This window comes from Barbus barbus, assembly GCF_936440315.1.
Source record: "Barbus barbus genome assembly, chromosome: 4".
Lineage (NCBI taxonomy): Eukaryota > Metazoa > Chordata > Actinopteri > Cypriniformes > Cyprinidae > Barbus > Barbus barbus.
In genome coordinates this window covers 26,581,161-26,601,780 of record NC_136732.1, presented here as the reverse complement: position 1 = coordinate 26,601,780, position 20,620 = coordinate 26,581,161, and the positions used below count along the sequence as shown (strand labels likewise).

Here is a 20,620-nt window from a genome sequence, read left to right as displayed (position 1 = left end):
TTGCCTGAGTTGCGTAGGCTACGTATATGTGGGGTGGAGCTATCAAAATAGGGGCGAGACCCTTTTGGGATAGGGGCGTGTTTGTTTTGGTGATTTCAAATATCAACACTGGCTTCCAGAAATCGCTTACCCCACCTTTAAAACCATGCTTAAAGCTAGTTTCCTTCATTGTAACATTATTAACCATCTTAAGTGAACTAAATCATCTGCTCAAATAATTATTATTTATTTGCATCTTTGTTGCAGTGGGAAACCCCAGTCCACATGAAACAAACAAGAGCTTGGAATCAGATCATTATTAGCTCCTGATTTGGCATGGATTACTCACTCACATCAGGGTCCCACTGGTTATTTTAGATTTCTTCCTACTTAAACCACAAGAGTAAACAGAGGGAGTACAATTACTTTATATAAAGTCAAACAGATAAGATAACCATAAACCACTCTGCATTTGATAACCGGGTCTGCTGGGAGCTGTGCTGAGAAAGCAGGTCATATGCATTACTGTAGGCAAGGTAAAGGGCTGCTACAGGATGAGGATAAATTCCCTTTAGGATTTTTCCCAAAACCTTTGCCAGGTTACTGAAATCTTTAAAAAATATTTGGTGCTTGTCTCTTAGTAGCAAGTAAACTAGATATCATAAGAACAGAAGTGTGTATTCTGCTTCCATTTTGCATCAAGTTTTGTCTGTCAAACAGCCAGCATGTATTAGTCTTACACAGAAATTCTGTCTACACACGTCTACCAATTTCTTTCGTGTATAGCCTTTAACAAAGTAAAATGTTTTACAACAGTTTATTATTGTGTTGTCTAGGGGTGTGCAATATAGAGTAGTCAACATTTGAAGTGGATCAAAAAAGTGAATCAAAGTTGTCCTAAGACAAGAACGCATTTTGGTTTTAGAACAACTTTGATGAAAGGTTCCTGAATGGATCAACAGTTTGAATGATTCGGTTCAATTGCAACGACTCACTTATTTACAGTGACTTGCTGCCACCTACTGGGGGTTTTAATTTCACATTTAAAGTATCTTTTTATTATTTAAATAAATTTCAATTATCAGCATTCAACATTTCGTGCTTAATATATCAAAACATTATTTAGGCATTTGTTACTGCAGGTGAAATGCATTCATGTCCTGCATTAAACAGTGTGTAAATGATCAAGATCAAGCCTCTTTTGCATTATCTGATTCACTGATTAAATATAAGAATTTGACTCTATAAAAGTGTCCAAGATAATGGACACTTTTAGAAAAAAAAAGGCTTTATAAAGGTAAAAAAGCCCATAAAACTTAAAAATCATTTTAAACTTATTGAAAAAGATTCATTTCTATCAGTGTGTGAAATGACCAAAAATATCAAAAACCTTAGGAGTCAGTTCAAGAAACCAGCACAATATCACACTCAGCAAAAGTCTAATTATCGTAATCTATAAAATCTATAAAAATATCATGATTTTCTTTGTAAATATCGCACACCCTAGTGTTCATATTCACCTGCAGCAAAACGACACATAATGCTCACTTTATCTTTAAAAACACTTAATTTAATAACACTTCAAAATTAATATACTTTTTCATACTGTACCTTATAATGTTGTGATCAATTATTTTAGTGTATAATTATATTTCTGTCATGACAACTCTCAGAGGGATTGGCGTGGTAATCAGGGCCGGCACCACGTCGCCCCCTCACTCGAGATGAGTGTGAAAATAGATTTTATTTCTATGAATAAATCTCTGTCAGAGACCCCTATCAGCTAATCACTGTGTGCATAGTTAGTAAGCATGCTGATGTCATGCATAGCAACAAGGTCAAGCCCACCCCTTACTCTTAGCTTAAGACTTCTCTCTAAGACTCTATTCCTTAGTAAAAGTTTGTCTCAGCAGCTTTGTGAATAGGTTTTTCTACATATTTCATATTTCCTTTCACAATAATGTTAGAAAACTCTTAGATAAAAACTTTTACTGCTATTTAGGAGAACTCTTAGTGATAAGATAACATGTTTTGTGAATACGGGCCCTGATCTCAAAAACAGGTTTGTCAAACCTGTAATATCTTCACCTGATGGAAAAAGGTAAGACTCGTGTAGAACAGTGACTCCTACTGGTCCTCAAAGCAGCTGCAGAGAGGGAGAGAGAGAGAGAGAGAGAGAGAGAGAGAAAAGAGAAAGCGAGCAAGTGAGAGGTCCTTTGATAACATAGCTTACAACTCTAATAGGAATTCAGCAGAAATGTAACAGCACACAATAGCCATCAAAACCCCATCCTGCATTTATTACTTCCTCTCACAGGCAAGTGGTTCTCGATTTCACTCTTTCTTTCACTTATTCTTATATATATATATATATATATATATATATATATATATTTTTTTTTTTTTTTTTTTTTTTTTTTTTTTTTTTTATATATGTACATCTGGATCCAGGCTAAGCCTAAAGTTGGTCTAAATGAACTTGATGTGGATGTAGCTGGAAAATATTGCCAGCACCTTTTTTAAAGAGATGCAAAATGTTATCACAAAAGGGGACTATTGACAGGAATAGTTCTGGACTTAGTAATAACCAGTGTTGGGGGTAACGCATTACAAGTAATGTGAGTTACGTAATATTACTTTTTTCAAGTAACTAGTATATCTGAGTTTATTTTTTTCCCATTTATTGACTGACAGTGCGCTGTGTGAGCATGCTGTTACTGTAGTTCTAGACTCAACGTGAATGTGCATTAATTCATCCCACTCGCAAAAAACAGATTTAAAATTCATCAAAATTAATTAAAACAGTGAAATGCAAACTCAGAATATGACACAAATCTGCCATAATTAAATATTAAATAACACAAATATATCTAATCCCATTTTATTAACCAATGTGTTTGCTGCTGACCTTTGATGATCCAGTTCAACCATACTAATAAGCAAAAATGACTTTAGATAAACTAACAATTGTGCTTCATTGTTTTTTTTTTTTTATTGCTGAAGAGGTTTATTCATTACACATTTTGGTGTGAAAGCGCTTTTACATTTGCTATAATTAGAACTTCTTGTATTAAAAACAATCAAGCCCTGCTCATATTTAAAAAGTAACGCAAAAGTAACGTAACGCATTACTTTCCATAAAAAGTAGCTAAGTAACAGTTACTTTTTTAGGGAGTAATGCAATATTGTAATGCATTACTTTTAAAAGTAACTTTCCCCAACACTGGTAATAACTACCTAGCAAAGCCAACTCAGACATCCAACACTGTGTCTGTGTGTGTGTGTGTGTGTGTGTGTGTGAGACTAGTGGAAAGTTTGCTGATGTGACGAAGCCTCAAAATTAGATCAATATGAATGGTTCAAGAATCCTAACATATAAGAAGTAACTTTTCATTTTCAATCTACTCGTCTCTGGCCAAAGAGCAGGAGAGATGCAGCTGAAAATGTGACACACAAAGGCCTGAAAGCACAGATGTGGTCAGATACTGTGATCGCTTGACAAACCATGACATTAACCGCTGCATCAATAAGCAGCGCTAACCTCCAGATCAACCTTTCTTGCTCTCTTTTGTTTCTCAGTCTCCTCTGTAACATCTCACTCAAGAAAAAAGAAACAACAAAAAAAAAGGCTGGAAACTTCTACATCAGGCATCCTCAAATCTGGCCCACTGCTGCAGAGTTTAGCTCTAACCCTAATCAAACACACCTGAGCATTCTAATCAGAGTCTTCAAGATCATTAGAAAATCACAGGTAGGTGAGTTTAATCAGGGTTGGAGCTAAGATTTGAGGAACCCTGTTCTAGATCATCCCATCGCTGACATTCACAGGGCTCTCTGAGGAGAATGCATGTGCCAAATACAGTAAAATTAAGAGCGCTTCTAGCATTCCACTCCTCTCAGGAACTCACTCCTTCAGCCCCCCTAGAAAAGTTGCATGGTCTTCTAGTGTACTTAAAGGGTTAGTTCATCCAAAAATTTAAATTAGCCTGTGATATACTCGCCCTCAAGGCATCCTAGGTGTATATGACTTTCTTCTTTCAGATGAATCCAATGGGAGTTATATTAAAAACTGCCATGGCACTTCTAAGCTCTATCATTCAGGCATGTGATCAGCCAGAGACAAGAAAAGAGGGAAAATCTGACCCTGCCCCAAGCCACACCCCCCAGCACTTATTAAAAATATATATTTTAGCACATTAAAAGATACATCTTATATTGTAATAATACATACTATTGTTCTGTAAAAACTAAAAAGCAGCATTTAATAATCATGATAACAATATTATAGTAAAGTATATAGAATTATTATTATTATTAAAGTACCTGCCAAAAGTTTGAAAACATTACAATCATTAATGATTTTGAAATAAATATGTTCTGCTCATCAAGGCTGACTTTATTTGATCAAAATAAAGTAAAACAAAGCAATATTGTGAAATATTACTATAAAAAAAGGTTTCAATTTTAATATATTATAAAATCTAATGTTATTCCTGTGATGCAAAGCAGAATTTTCTTAAATTAATAAGCCCGATATGAAAAATTATGCTGATATGTCTTGCCAATAAGAGGAATGGGTTAACTCACATGTGCTAGTGATTAGATTATGTCAGCAGTGTGGCTCATTCTTGAAGCAAAGTTTTGTCTGAATGATGATTGGATTCACTGATTTGGATCGCTGCATTTAAAATGAGAATGCATGTACAGAATGACGCGTTCAGTGTGTGATAGACTAGAGTAAACAGTAATAGCACTTGTAGTGACAGCAGCGGCAGCCTCCCCGGGTCCTAATGCCCGTTCGGTAACACCGTGTCTACACCGGACGCAACAGTTGTCGTGCCGCAACAGCTAAAGTCTGCCTAGACTGGATGCGAAAAAGCGACTGTTGAAAATCATTTGAAATTTGTGTCAATACGTCATAAATAGAACCTAGCAGCAGTTTTCTGTCAGGGATTTGTAGTGTTGCGCCACACTGACAGCAGAATAGGTTCTATTGTATTTTTGTCGTGCCGAGCTACGCAGCGCCTCTTGCTTCAGGTGTAGACAATGGCTGCGTCCGAAATCGCATACTTCCCTACTATATAGTATGCGAAAAACAGTATGCGAGGCGAGTAGTATGTCCGAATTCATAGTATTCGAAAAACAGTAGGCGAGAATTACCCGGATGACCTACTACTTCCGCCCGAATTCTGTAGTAGGCATACGATGGACACTTCACTATCCCATGATGCCACGGGAGAGGAGGCGTCATATTCGAAAAATGGCGGAAAGCGGCGACGCGGCTGTTTTCAAGTGCAAGTACCTCAAGGAAAAACATTGTTCATTGTGATTAAATTGCACTTGTTTAAAATAATCAAAGTAAACGGCCGACTTATTAAAGTTTAAACGTTGTAAATCGATGAGATGACTTCATGAACATGGCGGATGTAGTACGTCCGAATTCCATTCATACTACCCTCATTCATACTATATAGAACGTACTTTTTTAACGGTCGAGAAGTACGTTTGAATTCAAATGTAGTACCTACACAAGTAGTATGCGATTTCGGACGCAGCCACGGTGTAAGGAGTTTTAATCTGTAGGGGGCACTGTTGGCGAACTTCTAATTAAATTAAAAGTAAGATAGCCTAAACAAATAACATTTAGACTGTGTTTCTGATTAAATAGAGCAGTAATTGATGTCATAAAATAATGAGTATGTTTCGATTTAAAGGTCAGAAGCCCCCTTTGTTAACCCCCCGCAGGCGTGTGAGGCACGTTTTTATAATGGATACAATTTTTATTTGACTACTTTTGGACTAGTGAACAAAAACACCCACCAACTGCAATGATAACGCTTGGAATAGCCAGGATACATTTTTAATATAACTCCGATTGGATCCGTCTGAAAGAAGAAAGTCATACACACCTAGGATGCCTCGAGGGTGAGTAAATCACAGGCTAATTTGCATTTTTGGGTGAGCTAACCGTTTAATGAAGAAGCAAATGATATTATGCAATAAAAAAAAATTCCCAAAAATAAGAGTGATGCATGCAATTTTGCAAAGTTAAAATAATTTCTATCCCAGTTTAAAATGCACAGAAAGCTTTAACTAAACTATTCATAGGTTGAATCTCACACTGTGGTGCTATCAAAACATTGCTCTATAAGAATCCAGACCCTACTGGTGTGAGTTTGGGAAGGTCAATCTGTTTGGTGACCAACAGCAGACGCAGATAAGTTCAGAATACCTGTTTGAAACTGAAAACAATGGATCAATGGAAAAACACATCTGAGGTGGCATTTCCACAAAATTGTTACATTGCTTCCTGCACGCTTTGTGACACTTTAAAAGTGAAATGTCTAGTGAGAGGCATTAAAACCCTGTTCAGTTCATTTGAAACAAATGGACATGAATCTGGCAAAGTTTTATTACATTGGTTGCTGTACAAATTAAAGCAGTAGGGAAATAAATTGTTCTGTTTACGTTTGAAAACAAAAACACTAAACCTAGTAATAACAAATGCAAACATGAGTAAAGATTTGCTGGAGCAAACTTTAGTATACTTCAACGATGCGCTGAGCTCTTTTATTGTGACTCATACAATGCTGTACGAGATGAGATATGAAGCAAGTTTATTATGTTAGAAATGCCATACATATGGAGCTGGTTATGCGATACGAATGTTAAAATGTCTGAGTTTACAAATCATGCACAATAGTCAAAGTGTTTTAAAGTGCCCCTATTATGGGTTATGAAAGGTTAATATTTTGGTTTTGGGAGTCCCCATCAACAGGTTGACATGCATGCAAGGTCAAAAAAGCTTTCATTTTCCTTATTTGCTCAACAACTCCCAAACAATTCGTTCAACGATTCATTTTTTCCAAACCCCTCCTTTGCGTGACGTTAATCTGCAGTGATTGGTCTGATTGGTTGATTTCATTTCCATTTCATCATTTCTGTAATGCCTGATAAAGCATTTGTGAACGCAGTTCAACTTTGTGTACAGCGTTACCAGGAATACCACTATTTTTAACGCTCCAAAAGCGGCACCTAGTGGCAAACAATGAATCCGCATTTTCATTCAGACCAACGAGAAAATCAAGTTTTCCCAGGTCAGCGCGTGCAACAAGTGGGCAGGCAATATGCTAATGTTTCATGTTGATGTCAACATGAAACAGCTTGGGATTCATTTAAAAAAAAAAAGACTCGTTTAAATCAATCAGAGTCAACTCTTTATTTTGAGAGACAATGGCCACGTCCACACTGCAGCTAAATTCGGTTGTAAGTTCACCTTTTACTCCTTAATCACATTCTGTACACTAGGGCAGCACAATTAATCAAATTTCTAATCGCGATTATGATTATGGATGCCACAATTACATAATCGTTCACGATTACAAAAATAAATAAACAAAAATGCCCACTTGCATTATTCTGTGTGCTTAAGAGGTGTTTTCAGCGCGGGGTTTAACAAACTCAAACACACTGGATAAAATACATTTTGTCTAACTGATAGTCATTGTCACTCTGTTGTGCATGATAGATATGTTAAACGCCAAACGTGTCAAAAGCGGAATAAAATAGCGGTACTCGTTTGAACTGCGCGCCACACTGACCTTTTATCCGCTTTGCCTCAAAAGAAAACAGCGCTGCGCGAGCGTATGCGTTTATTACAGTGACCAGTCGCGATCACGCACTTAGGGATGTAACGGTATGAAAATTTCTCATCACGATTATAGTGACCAAAATTATCACGGTTATCAGTATTATCACGGTATTGTTAAAATGTGCTGTAGATGTTCAAAAAGTACCGATACATAAATCTATTCACCAAGTTTCATACTTAAAAATCAACAAACAGCAAATAAAACTGCACACAGACAGAATGTAAATAAGTGTCTGTAAATCCACTCTCTGACAGCAGGTGGCGCTTTATATGGAAAAGCTGAATTACAGCTGATTCCCGTGAACTCCGCGAACACTTCCTTTAGGTATTACATGGAGCGAAGATGAAAACAAAATGCCATCGAATCGTTTCTGAAGACAGTTTATCCTTCAGAGGTACATTCATATAATTAATTCACTGATATATTCATTTGTATAATTCCCTCAGCACTCTTTTAAAACCTCCCAGCTTTTCCGCCCTGTTTTCACTCAGAATGAAACTACTGTGCGCACGTGAGACTGTTAATTAACACTCTGCTTTATGCCGACAGTATTTATTTATCGCGAGTTGTTCAAATCACGGTAATCGAATACGGTTTTAATGATAATTAAAATATGAAACGGTAATACTAACCGTGGGGAATTTTATCATGATTTATCGTCAAACCGGTAATCGTTACATCCCTAACTAAACAACGCTGTGAAATCCAGTAAGAAGCACTCGAGTTCAGCACAGCGTTCTCCAAAACAAATCACGTCTCTTTAATTTAAACTAGTTTAAAGCCAATAAATCAGAGCTGTTATTCTCATCAACACTGATGACAATTATGATTTTTGTCATAATCGTGCAGCCCTACTGTACACACATAATTCACTAAAATACGGGAGTGACAACCGCATTAGACAACCGCATTAACTCCTGAAACATAGAGGTAGTGACAACCGCATTAACTCCTGAAACATAGAGGTAGTGACAACCGCATTTACAGGAATTCTATGCAATGTATACGGAACTGAACTGAACAACTAGTTGTTAATGACGTATTTAAATGCACATCAGAAATGTGTCTTCGTCTGTATGTGAGATGCAAGAAAATAACTGTGAAAGAAGTCTTAACTTAGCACATGTCTATCAGCGGTAGTTTAGTTCAAATCGACGGACAAAAAGAGTTTTTAGCCAAACAATGGCAGATACCAAACGGCTAAATTCTTATTCACTCCCGCAAGATGTCAAAATGTTGCTATGGTTACAAATGCGATAGTGACAGCTATTCCGTACACACACGGAACGATAATTTACGGGACTCACTCCCGCATTTAAATACGGTTGTCACTCCTGAAACTTGCAGTGTGTATAACTTTACACACGATGCACTTTCAGATTTAAAACTGCGCAGAATGTTTTCATTCACTTAGAGAGGTGTTACACACTGCATGAAAGGTCATTTTCAAAAATCTATAATAGGAGCCCTTTAAGGTTATTATAACAGAGTATTGTGCAACAAACCACACAAAATAAACTTATTAATTGATAATCTGCTAATATAATGTGTGAGAAAAGGAAGAAAAGAAATAAAAGTTGTAGGGTAAACGTACCTATTAAACTCACCAAAATCTACATTGAGACATTTTTGTGCATAAGATATTGGTTTCAGTACAAAAAGTTATGTTAAAATAAAATATTAATCTCTCACACAAAAATATTTTATTTTATTTTACATGACAAAATCATTTCAATTAAGATATATCATTAAATTCAAGAAGTCTGGCTGTGCTTAATGGGTACATTTTTGTGTACATTCAGACTCTGCAGGACACCGGCCCTCCAGGACTGAGTTTGGACAGCTCTGCTTTAAAGGTTCAGAGTCAGAGGTTTCTGCCACAGTAAGCAGGTCTCTACTACTTAGATGTGTCAGCAGATTAATGGATAGTGGTCAGTTCCACAGAAGAAAAAGTCATACAGATTTGGAATGACATGTGAATGAGTAAATGACGACAGAATACTCTATTTTGGGTAAACAATCCCTTTAATAGTTAATACCTTTAAACCCCTTCAAACTATTAGCATGCCATTTAAAGGGCTTTGGTCGTATAAAACATGGATATGCCCAGACTACTTCCTGAAGTCAGGGTGGAGGTCACTAAAGTAAAAAAGGAGGTAAATGTGTCTGAACAATGTCTGAATCATTAAAGCACCTCTTAAGAAACAGGAAAGTCTTTTGCATCATTTTAACAGCTTTCTCAATTCATCTCAGCCTCTGCACCAAAGAGCAGCATGACAGCGATGACCTAACTGTGACACCTTCTCTCTTCCTGTCCCCAGCTCCTTGGAAACAATCGCCACAATTTCCACATGCCTGTGAGCAAACTTAAAAGCCTCCAACAAATGCCAGGAGCAGTTCTGCACCGTTTACCCTGCTGAGTCCAAAGGAAATAGAGCAAGGTCAACCAGTCACAGCTGATGGCTCAAGGAAGGAAGCTTGTGTGAATGTGCACATGAGTGTGTGTTTGTATAAGAATATGAACTCCACTTTAGATCACTTCCTGATAAAGACTACAAAGCAAAAGAGCTTTTCTGTAATGTTTCCTCTAGGAAATGGGTGTTTCTTCAACTAAAGGCACGTTTATGTCCAAATTGTTTATTTTTGTTAAAACTAAAAAAAAAATACTTGTTTACCAAGTAGACAAGACTGTCAATGAACACGTTTGATTGATAGATATGTAATCTTAAACATTCGGACAAAAATCAATGTTAATATATTAGTATTTTTGGGATATTTTTAGTATTTGCATAATTTTCAATATAGATGTAATTTTGTAAGATTATCTAAAAAGTGTGTATTTTTATGTTTCATTTATTTTATTATTTAGCTAACAAAAGGTTTTTTTTTTTTTTGTTGTTTTTTTTTTTAATGCCATTTCCACAACATGCACGCAATACATAATTTTACTATGTAATTTGTTGGAAAAGTTAATGTGATTTTAGTAAAATGCAAAAAAAAATTACAGTTGGGCATTTTTAGTGGACAAAACTATTGAGAGTGTGAAAAAAAGGTCAAAATCCACAGTGCTAAAAGATGCAGATAGTTACAAAAACGCACACATATGAAATGAACAGACATTCAAATGCTCAGTGATTCTCCAGGTAATAAAAGTGCAAGATCCAGACAGCCTAAATCTACACCATAAACAATAATTATAATGCCGCAACAGCTCCCGCAATATGCAAATCCAATTTGGAAATGCTTGCTGATGGTCCTGTATCAGCAGAACAAATGCAAGAGGTCCGTCCGGCTGGCTGGGGTCTAATCAGAGGTCACACCTCATTTAAGAGAAAACTGGCATGACAAGAGTCAGTCCCTACGGGGATATAACTTTCCATTCGCCTCAGGGTTGAGGGAGAAGGAACAATTCCCACACAATGACTTCAGTGAAGGTCTTCCAATCAAATTCTCAATGACTAGTCAAAAAGGTATGCTATCTCTGACTAATACATGAAAACTCTCTGAAAAACACATGCTATAAAAACTGAGAAAAAAGATACGTCCAATAACCTCACTTTAAGTTATAGAATAAACTGACCTCACAGTGCACTATTCCCACAGCAGAATATTCAATACAGATCAAACTGTTTCTATTAGACACACTTTTAAGAAAGATGATCCACTTTAAGATGGGACAATTTTGGGGAAAATTAATCATTGCACAGGCAATCAAAATGGTTAAAGATGAAACTTTCAATGACAAAAAACGCTTTTGTGTTAGAACTCTTTCCTTTTGGGGTGATCTGAATCTGAAGGAATTTTCCCACAAACATTCACAGGGGGAAATCATACAGCAGGATGGCAGAAACAGACGAGCGGTCACCTGGTGAATGTGTCATTCTGTTCAGTTCATTGTGAAAGCTCAACTCCTTTTCATGCCTACGGGTCACAACCAAGTCATCCAGCAATCACCATTAAACCAATAAATGCTATTCATGAGTAACACAGACATAAACCACAAACTAATGAGTAAGCACTCTTCATCATCTGTTAAAGGTCACGTATCAAAAGAAACAGTAAAGCCTTTTTTCCAAACTCATGAATGATGAGTGTGACCTGGACTAACAATTGTAATATCAGATGTATTAGTATATAACCAACTAAATCACGACAACACACAGCCATAGACAACTGATGGAATGAAATTAAACTATTTATTTGAAATAAAAATCTTTTAAGTTATCATTATCTTTTCTATCCCTTTTAAATACTTTTGTGCATCTTTGATGAATACACACGTACTCAAGGAAAATTACAGAAGTTATAAATGTCAAATTCTTTTTTTAAATGAATCTCATGCATCAATGCATTGTTATACAATTCACATCACGCTTCCTGAACTGCAAAACATATTAGTACTGGAGTATTTTTTCTAGTTTAAAGTAAAAACCCCTACTCAGAGGTCAGTTCATTTTCACTCTTTTTTCCCCTCATCTAGACGCTTTACAGAGACTTTATTCTGCCTGGCACCTAGTGCTTTATCTCTCTCTGCTTCTCCTTATCTGGGCTTTGTTAGCAGGGCTCTGCTCGCTGCATCCACACTGGGGCTTGAGCAGGAACATTAATTAAACCCAAATGTGCCGCAGGCTTCCTGGATCACATCCTGAAAAGGTTTTCCATCTCTTTTAGAGTTTCTGTCTTATTTCATACTCAAGAAAAGTAAAAATCCTTTAGGGCCAAAGGAGGACAACAACACTCACAAAAACAGAAAATAGAAAAAAACGGTGTCTAAAGCATGCACTTGCTTTTTAATGCAGTGAATTAAGCATTTCTAGGCAAACACATCAGATGATAGATAAACCATTCATGTTCTCAACACTGTTTGCCACGCTGTCTTCTGTATACAGTGTAAAAGCTGAAATTTAAACGGTGTCTATTTTTATGCAGCACATTTTATGAACTCCAGATCTGGACAGACACACCCACCAGCTGAACGCATGTGTCGCAAACCAACAAGCCCCTTAGCTAGGCTGCAAGGCTCTCACTCGTAACACTTGTGCCAGAGGGGAGAGAAAAGTCATCAGAGACTTATTTATCTTTCATATGCAAATGTAGAATCTGATGGGGGACACCTTGGACCAATAACACCAATAAGAAACAGATGCTTAGTAATGGAAGCGCTTGATCACACATAGAAAACATAGAACAGCACCAGAAATAGCAAGTCTTTGTATGCAGTTCACCCAAAAATGAAATCTGTCATCATTTACTCACCCACGTGTCGTCCCAAATCTTTGACTTTCATTTGTCTTCGAAACACAACTGAGAGATTTGTTCCTTCATTTAAAGGCCATGCAACCAAAATATTGATACATTAAAAACTAAAGGTCAGTCATGCTTGCTTGATGCATGAACCAGTGACTTTTAAGGACGAGCTTCCAATGATGAATGTTTATATGTGAATAAATAAGTCTAAATTAAATATATCCATTATGTAAAGTGATTAGGAGAAGACTTGGATTAAGCCACTGTTTCAAAGATGAATAAAAGTCTCATGAGTTTGGTATGACATGAAGGTGAGTAAATGATGACAGATTTCTTTTTGGGTGAACCTTATAATCTTGAGAGTAATGTAGAAAGCTAATGAGAGAGAGTGCAAGAGAGCAGAAGGTTGAGAAAAACTATTGTGTCCATGTCCAAGATTTAAATAAATGTTTCTTTATTTGGTGCTTTAAAGCTTCACTGTTCTTCTCAGATTGGCTCAATGCACAGTTTTTAGTCATGACTTTGGAATACGGTTTCTGAGCCAGTGTTACACTCAGAACTAATACTGTCCCAAAAAAACAGGCCTCTTCAGTACGAGTGCAAGAATAGCTATTGCTTGGTCTACATTAGGGCTGCCACTAACGACTATTTTTATTTCGATTAATCTATCGACAAATTTTTCGATTAATCGGTTAATCTAAACGATTAATATCCGCAAAATACTAATATTATTATACGCAAAAAATAGCAACAATTTTACTTACAAATATTTTATTAAACCAAATGAAATCCAAATTTATATGAAATCCTTTTTTAAAGCAAAAGTAAAGTGCAACAGAGTACAAGAAGCAAGTGTTCATCTGTTAGTCCAAATCACTGAAATCAAAGTTCAGTATTATAGTGTAAGAATGACAACATATCCACACGTTCTAGTCTAATAATAATAAAATTATAATTAAAAAAAAAATCTTTTTAAAGGAGTATTTACCAGAAATATTATTTACCAGAATTAAAAAAATGTAAATGTGCAGTATTTCTGAAAAAATACTTTTTTTAAATATAAAATCAATTAATTGGAGATGCTTTTTATTATTAAAATTTAATGGAACAATTAAAATTGAATCCAGAAAATAATGGAAAACAGAATTTGGTACAGATAAAACTATAAAACTCAATTAATTAGACAATTAATAAAATTAAAAAAACTGAATTTGGAAATAAAACGGATTTCATAGGGCCCCATAATATTTTTTTTTTTTTTTTGTGGTAACAAAAATGGATTTAAGTGAACAATAATAGCTTTAAAAATGACTTAAAGTACATATATAATAGCAATGATGCAATAATAATTAGTTCAAATAAAGTATCAAAAGCAAGAAATCATATGGTTTTATTGAACAAAACTGTTGAAATACATAATGTATTAAAAACAATAGAAATAATGTAGATTATACATTACAACAAAGGCCTGCAGGGGCGCCGACGGCCTGACGATTATTTTTACACATTACTGTTTAATATTGACCAAGCACCATTTAATTCAAACGTACACTTAATCTTTTATATTTGGCTATTTCTTTAGGACAGAAATGCTACAGCCACTTTAATTACATGAATATGTGGACATCAAACCGTCTAAACTCAGAGTGAGGGTTTGAGCTTTTATTTAGAAACTGTCATGTATCCTCTTGTGTTTGTGTAGGTTTATAAATGATTTACCTCACAAATCTGATGAAACGGCGCACGTTGCGTTCCCAGATTAACGTTATAATAAACACAAACTCACAACAACATGCAAAAATGAGTTTGAGACTCTCCACATGTAAATGATAACAGTTTCTGTGGAACTACTGTGAACGGAGCCACTGTCACGCATGGAAATAATTAAAGAGCATATACTGTGTTAGAACTGCATCGCATATAATTATTTAATTAAATCATAGTGTTTATGAATTCACAATTATGCTTGGTTATGATTGGGTTTAATATATCATGCAGCCTTGGAAAATAGTCTAATAATGTGTTTTATGGATTCTCATCTGTGAAATACGCCACTTCCGGTATTTTGCCGGTTAGTCGACGCGAGCAAAATGAAGTCGACGATTTTTAAAAAAACAGCAACTTCAAAAAAAAAAAATTCACATTAACAGCCTGACACCCTGTCTATCTGAGTGGAGAGACAGTAAATGGGGTTATATGGAAACTTTTCATATTTGTATTACTGCCTTAGATGAATCCTGATAATCTCAGTGTTGATCAAGTGCTAAAACAATGCATCAGATCTGTTGACCTCACTCAATGATACAGCTCCAACATTCTTTCCTATGAGGAAGTTCTGTTTTTCTCATTACCATGTGCTGGATTCTGTGTGATTTTATCACTACCCAACCTGAAGTGTGCTTAGTTAGGAAGACGACGTTCTCAGGGGCCCCTGCTTCTCAAAACACAAAGCTTCTGCGAACCTCGATTTCAAAAGAAATGACTGTGTATAAAGTGGGTTTCAAAGGTTATGTCACTCATTTATGAAAAACTTTTAGTTTATGCTTTCACTGTCTGATTTAGCATATTAGAATGCCACCAAAAATAATTCCAAACAAAGCGAGAGCAGAATCATTTTGCATCTCCAAGCGAAATTAAAACAAACAAGAACAACAAAAAAGACTGTTTGAGTAAATGCTTCAATGACTGGCTCGATAAGACAGGGACTTGCCGCCACCTACAAGTGCATTTCAAAATAATCATTTATTTCATATTTCAGTAATCAAAGTTTTTCTTCTTTTTACTTTAAAAATAACACAAAAAACTGAACTTTATCAAACAGTCTGTGTTACGTTTATTTTATAAGGTTAGAAAAAAATGAATACATTTTATAAAGTTAATGCCCCTATTAAGGTAAAAATAAAAAATAAAGTAAGGGGGCATATATGACCCCTCAATGAAAATATTATTTTGTTTGTGTTTAACGCCATGCCAGCTTCTGTGGCTATTTTCATGGTGAGTTACAGTATATTATAATTATATTATACTATTATATAAGGTTTTAAAAATGTATTTTCGCTAAAAACTCTAAAACTGTATCTGGCTTAACTCTGTAAAAAAAAACAGTTTTCTTAAAAACCAGCACAATCTAGTACCACAAGCTTCAGAGATAAAGGGTTTCTGTCACAACTTTGAACTGAACAAGGGGGGCTAAGGGGTTGGCGATGGCGCAGTGGATAAGACACATGCCTTTGGTGTGAGAGACCCGGGTTCGAATCCACTGTGAGACACCAATGTGTCCCTGAGCAAGACACTTAACCCCTAGTTGCTCCAGAGGCGTGCGACCTCTGACATATATAGCAATTGTAAGTCGCTTTGGATAAAAGCGTCAGCTAAATAAATAAATGTAAAATGTAAATGAACACAGAAGAATATGAAAAGCTGTCGAGGCCTACACCTGCTAGGATACCAGTACAAAAACACACTTGGCGAAATGCTGTCTAATTATCTTTATCGATCAAATCCCCCCCCCCAAAAAAAAATATCAAAGATATCATTTTTTGTCAATATCACACACCCCTATCTGGAAATAAAGAGGTTTTATGAATTGTCAAAATTAGCATTTTTATGCAAAATTTATGCTTCTGCTTAAAGAGCAAAATCGTGTGAACTCCTTTGTTTTAAATGTACAGACAGATGATCTATAGAAAGCAGTGCTGAAAATTCCCTTTTTTTTTACTCAAATTGCTATGCTGATAACATCATTTGTAAAGAAAAACTGTATTTAACTAGAAAAATTTGTGAAAATGGTCACGCTTTTTCTCAGGTTTATAAACCCCATTGAATATAAAACATCATCAGACACTCCAAGCACACATCACAATGTAAATATCAGATCTAGATCATGCAGGCATCTAACCAGACAGCAATTTAGCAATGAAAAAGCACATGTGACTTACTCTCTAGAGGCCTTAGGGGGGCTTCATGTACTGATGGAGGGGTTTTGTATTCATTGAAGGTAGGAGTGATGCTGGCTGCGGAGGTGAAGCTGTTCTCTGACTCCCTTGCAGGAGACGGTGTGTCCAGCTGTCTGTTAATGTGCATCTCAGCCCGTCTAGTCGGCGCTGAGATCTCAAGAGGGCTGGGAGGCTCCGCTCGCCTCTGGGACAGGTCAGGGATCCGGGACGCAGATACTGGTGGGTCGGCTCTCCTAGGGGGTGTTGGAGGTTCCTGGGGTCTGCTGTGGTTACCCTCAGCCCTTCTGTGAAGAGGCCCATCTGTGGCTTTACTCTGGAGCGAGACCTCAGGTCTCTTTAAGCCGAAGCGGGTGATACCTGGACTGGGTGAGCTGTCCACCTGCTTGGAGGAGATGTCGATGGAGATCTCTGTCCTGCGCGACACAGTCTCTGGGACACGGCCCCCCGATAACTCCATGCGCCTCAGACTGGACTTTGGAGAGCGCTGGTTGGACGAGGAATCTGAAGTGTGCCTGGAGGTGGACTCGGAGTTGAGCGATCTCATGTCGTGGAAACGGCTGCTCGCAGAAGAAGTGGTGGAGCGCAGAGGATTGGTTGTTCTACGGGAAAGAGGGGATGGGTTTGTGGATGTGTCCTCTTCCACTTCAAATGACCTCTTAAGTGCTGTAAACAAATATAAATAAAAATCAGGCAACTTTCAAAGCTTTAAACAGACACACTTCTAAAAATGGATAATTAATTAGTACTTAAACATAACCATAAAGAATTTGGTTTAGTTAGAATTTGCTAACTAAACCTAAAACAAATCAATTTTATAACAGAAAATTATTTCCAAAATTAGGCCATATAAGCAAGAACAATAGGAGTTAAATAATTAAACAAATATAAGCCTTTATACAAATAAAATAAGGCAGACTGATAGAATCAACATACGATTAGAGGAATGTGTTTCCCTGAATGCACTGGTACAGAAACTTTGAAGGTATTTAACTTTTTCTACCGTGTTAAAAAATGTTAATAGCGTTCGCATGGCCTCTCTGTAACATAAAGACGTTACTAAAGTGACTTTTGCGCCGGTGGGGATATAAAGTAAACATAAAGAGTAGTTGTCTGTTTGACGTAAAACCCATTTTTGGTTTTATATTTTTTTGAAATACCTGATTTCACGCGCTTCAAATGTTTCGTGAACATAGCTGCAGCTTGAGAGCTCACGGCACGCCTGAATGAACACCGCCTTCACCTGAGACCTGACTCGAGCGCAATGGGTTTAGACGCGTCCGGTTCGTTCATTTGAGTCAAATCTTTTCAATGAATCGGCTGAATTGGTTCACAAACGATATTGAATCGGTTCGAGCGGGAGCCGAGTCGTTAAACCAGAACTGTCTATTTTGAACACGGCTGACTCGCAGTGATGGTGGATTTTAATTCGTTTCCTGTCTCATCAAACAGAGAGCGGCCTCTTTCTAACGTGTTGAAGTGAACAAAGAAGGAGCTGAAAGAGATAACGGAACCTATTTGACTGATTGAAGTAAGTTACTTTAAACGAATAGCAGAAATATTTAGCAAAATGTAAACATTTAGGTAACTTTTGACAGTGCAACTCGCATAGGAAGCGAAACATTTGTAAATAGAATTTTATTAAATGTTAGATTCATATAAGGCTAAATGGACAAATTGTTAGGAAACAGAAAAATCACCTCTATCTATCTCTCTGTTTTTGCCTCTACATATGATGCATAAGTTATATCAATAAGCTTCAGAATTTGTTCTACCTCATATTGCTGCTATTTACATACCCTGTACAACTTTTTGCACATTCCTCTTATTATTATCTAAGTCAACAACATACTGACCTGCACATTTATATTTATATTTTTTATCTTTATTTTGTTTTATTTTTTTTTCCTACTTTTTCTTAATATTTGTATACTTTATAATTGCACTGTCCTTGGAGCGGACCTGACCTACATTTCACTGCTGGTTATACTCTGTATAATTGTGTATGTGACAAATAAAAATCTTGAATCTTGAATGATGCATCAGGGGCATTTTGTAAATTTCAGCATTTTTGCCCTTAGCCCTAGTTCATTTCTGACCCTAGTGCAGTGAGAGATAGATTGCTGGCATTGCATCAAGGAAGAAAAAAAAAAACGTTTTCAGTTTCACCCACAGCTACGAGTGCAAACATTGATGAGGTTCTGAAACTGGAGCTGGGCAGCCTTAAGATTTGATTAGTCAATTATCTGCAATGTGGCGCTTGACGGAAAGGGACACACAATGGCATGCTTGGGTCGCTCAGGACATTTCTCTGCATTAATCCCCGGGAAATTTCTAGACACTTGAGTCATGCACAGACACAGCAGTCATATTAATGGCCAACAGCAGCGCTATGCCTTTAAGTTCTGAGCAGGTGGTTGCTATTCCATCCAGTTTGTCTGTCCAAACATTAAACCACATATCAATCTCTCTCTCTTGTAGAACGGCATGGCCCCTTGGCACTGCTGTTTGTTAACAACATCCCATCATTTTTTTTAAGCTGGTCCTGGCAAAATATTGGACATGTGTAAGTTAAGTAATTTCCAAGTGGCTTATTTTAGCACATGGTTTTGAAGCTCAGCGACTATTTCATGACTGAAACAGCAGTTTGGCCTAGTAAGATTTGGCATAGGTGCCCATGGCACATTAGCTAAATAAACAGTACAATCTACTTACTGGAAACTTTTGTTGGCATCTCCCTGAAACAACTCTGAAATCATATTTTAGCAAATTTTCTTTCTGTGGAGCTAATAAATGCTGGATGGATGCAAAGGGTCTTTGCAAATCTTGCCTTTTTGTCATACAAACTTCAAGGCATCCAATTCACAGCTGGATCTTAGTTCAGTGTGGGAGACGATCAGTGTTTGAAGTTCTATCGGCAGCCTTATTCATGAGAAATAAACGATTGCTGCGATCACATATGCATCCAGCTGTGGGACAAAATAGGAAAATTAAGAGTCTATCCCTGTAGATCCTAGACTAAAGGTGGCTATGTCTATTCTAAAGCTCATGAAAACTTCATGCATTGAATCAAATCTGAAATAAAACAATATATAAATGAAATACTTAAAATTAAGCTTGAAAAAGATAAATAAATTATAAATGTTGCCTTGACAATTAACTGAAATACTAAAAACACTAAAATAAAATACATTAATGCTAAATAGAAATATATATTTTTTTAAATGACAAAAATTAAAAAAATTAATTTGAAAAAACATCTCTGTCTTTGGAAGGTTTTATTATTATAATTATTATTATTAGTATTATTCTGTACAATGACAGGGAGAACAATATTGTTTTGGACCCTGCTGACTTTCATTTGACAGATAGGTGAACTATTCGTTTAAGAGCAGGTAGGAATTCAGATCTTTCAGCAGGGCAGGTCCATGTTTCTCAGGATGTCCATTGTCTCATTTAGACTAGGTGTCCATTATGTACCTCTGCATTTTATGGCATGCTATTCAGTGACATTCTTATCGTAACACAGCACACATGGATCCATTTTCTTCCAACACACAGGAAAACTGACCTCCGTTCAGCAGGAAAGGATGGAAGCCGATGGTCCTGTTTTACAGTACCCTTGCATTTGGATAAGGAAAAGAGGCCTGCCAGGCATTTGTTTTATTTTTGAGTGGTTGAGTGTTTTTTTTTTTTTTTTATTAGGGGCCAAGCCCAGAATGGGCTGTAGCCCCTATTGTAATTGTAAGTTTTATTATTATTTTTCCCCAATGGGAGTCTATGGCAGCC

At 36.5% G+C, this 20,620-nt stretch overlaps 1 protein-coding gene across 5 annotated transcripts in view; it reads right to left on the bottom strand.

Annotated features, from left to right (window-relative positions):
• The window catches only part of LOC306865040 (septin-9-like), a 94,589-nt gene that overhangs the window by 37,185 nt on the left and 36,784 nt on the right, over window positions 1–20,620 (bottom strand). For 4 of the 5 annotated variants that reach the window (XM_079409384.1, XM_079409380.1, XM_079409383.1 and 1 more), the window contains one exon: window positions 16,817–17,497. In XM_079409384.1, coding sequence (XP_079265510.1) covers window positions 16,817–17,378 — 562 coding nt within the window. In that variant the 5' untranslated portion in view covers window positions 17,379–17,497. Of the gene's footprint in view, window positions 1–16,816; window positions 17,498–17,991; window positions 18,323–20,620 lie in introns of those variants that run through there. The other variant, XM_079409382.1, reaches the window with a different exon arrangement.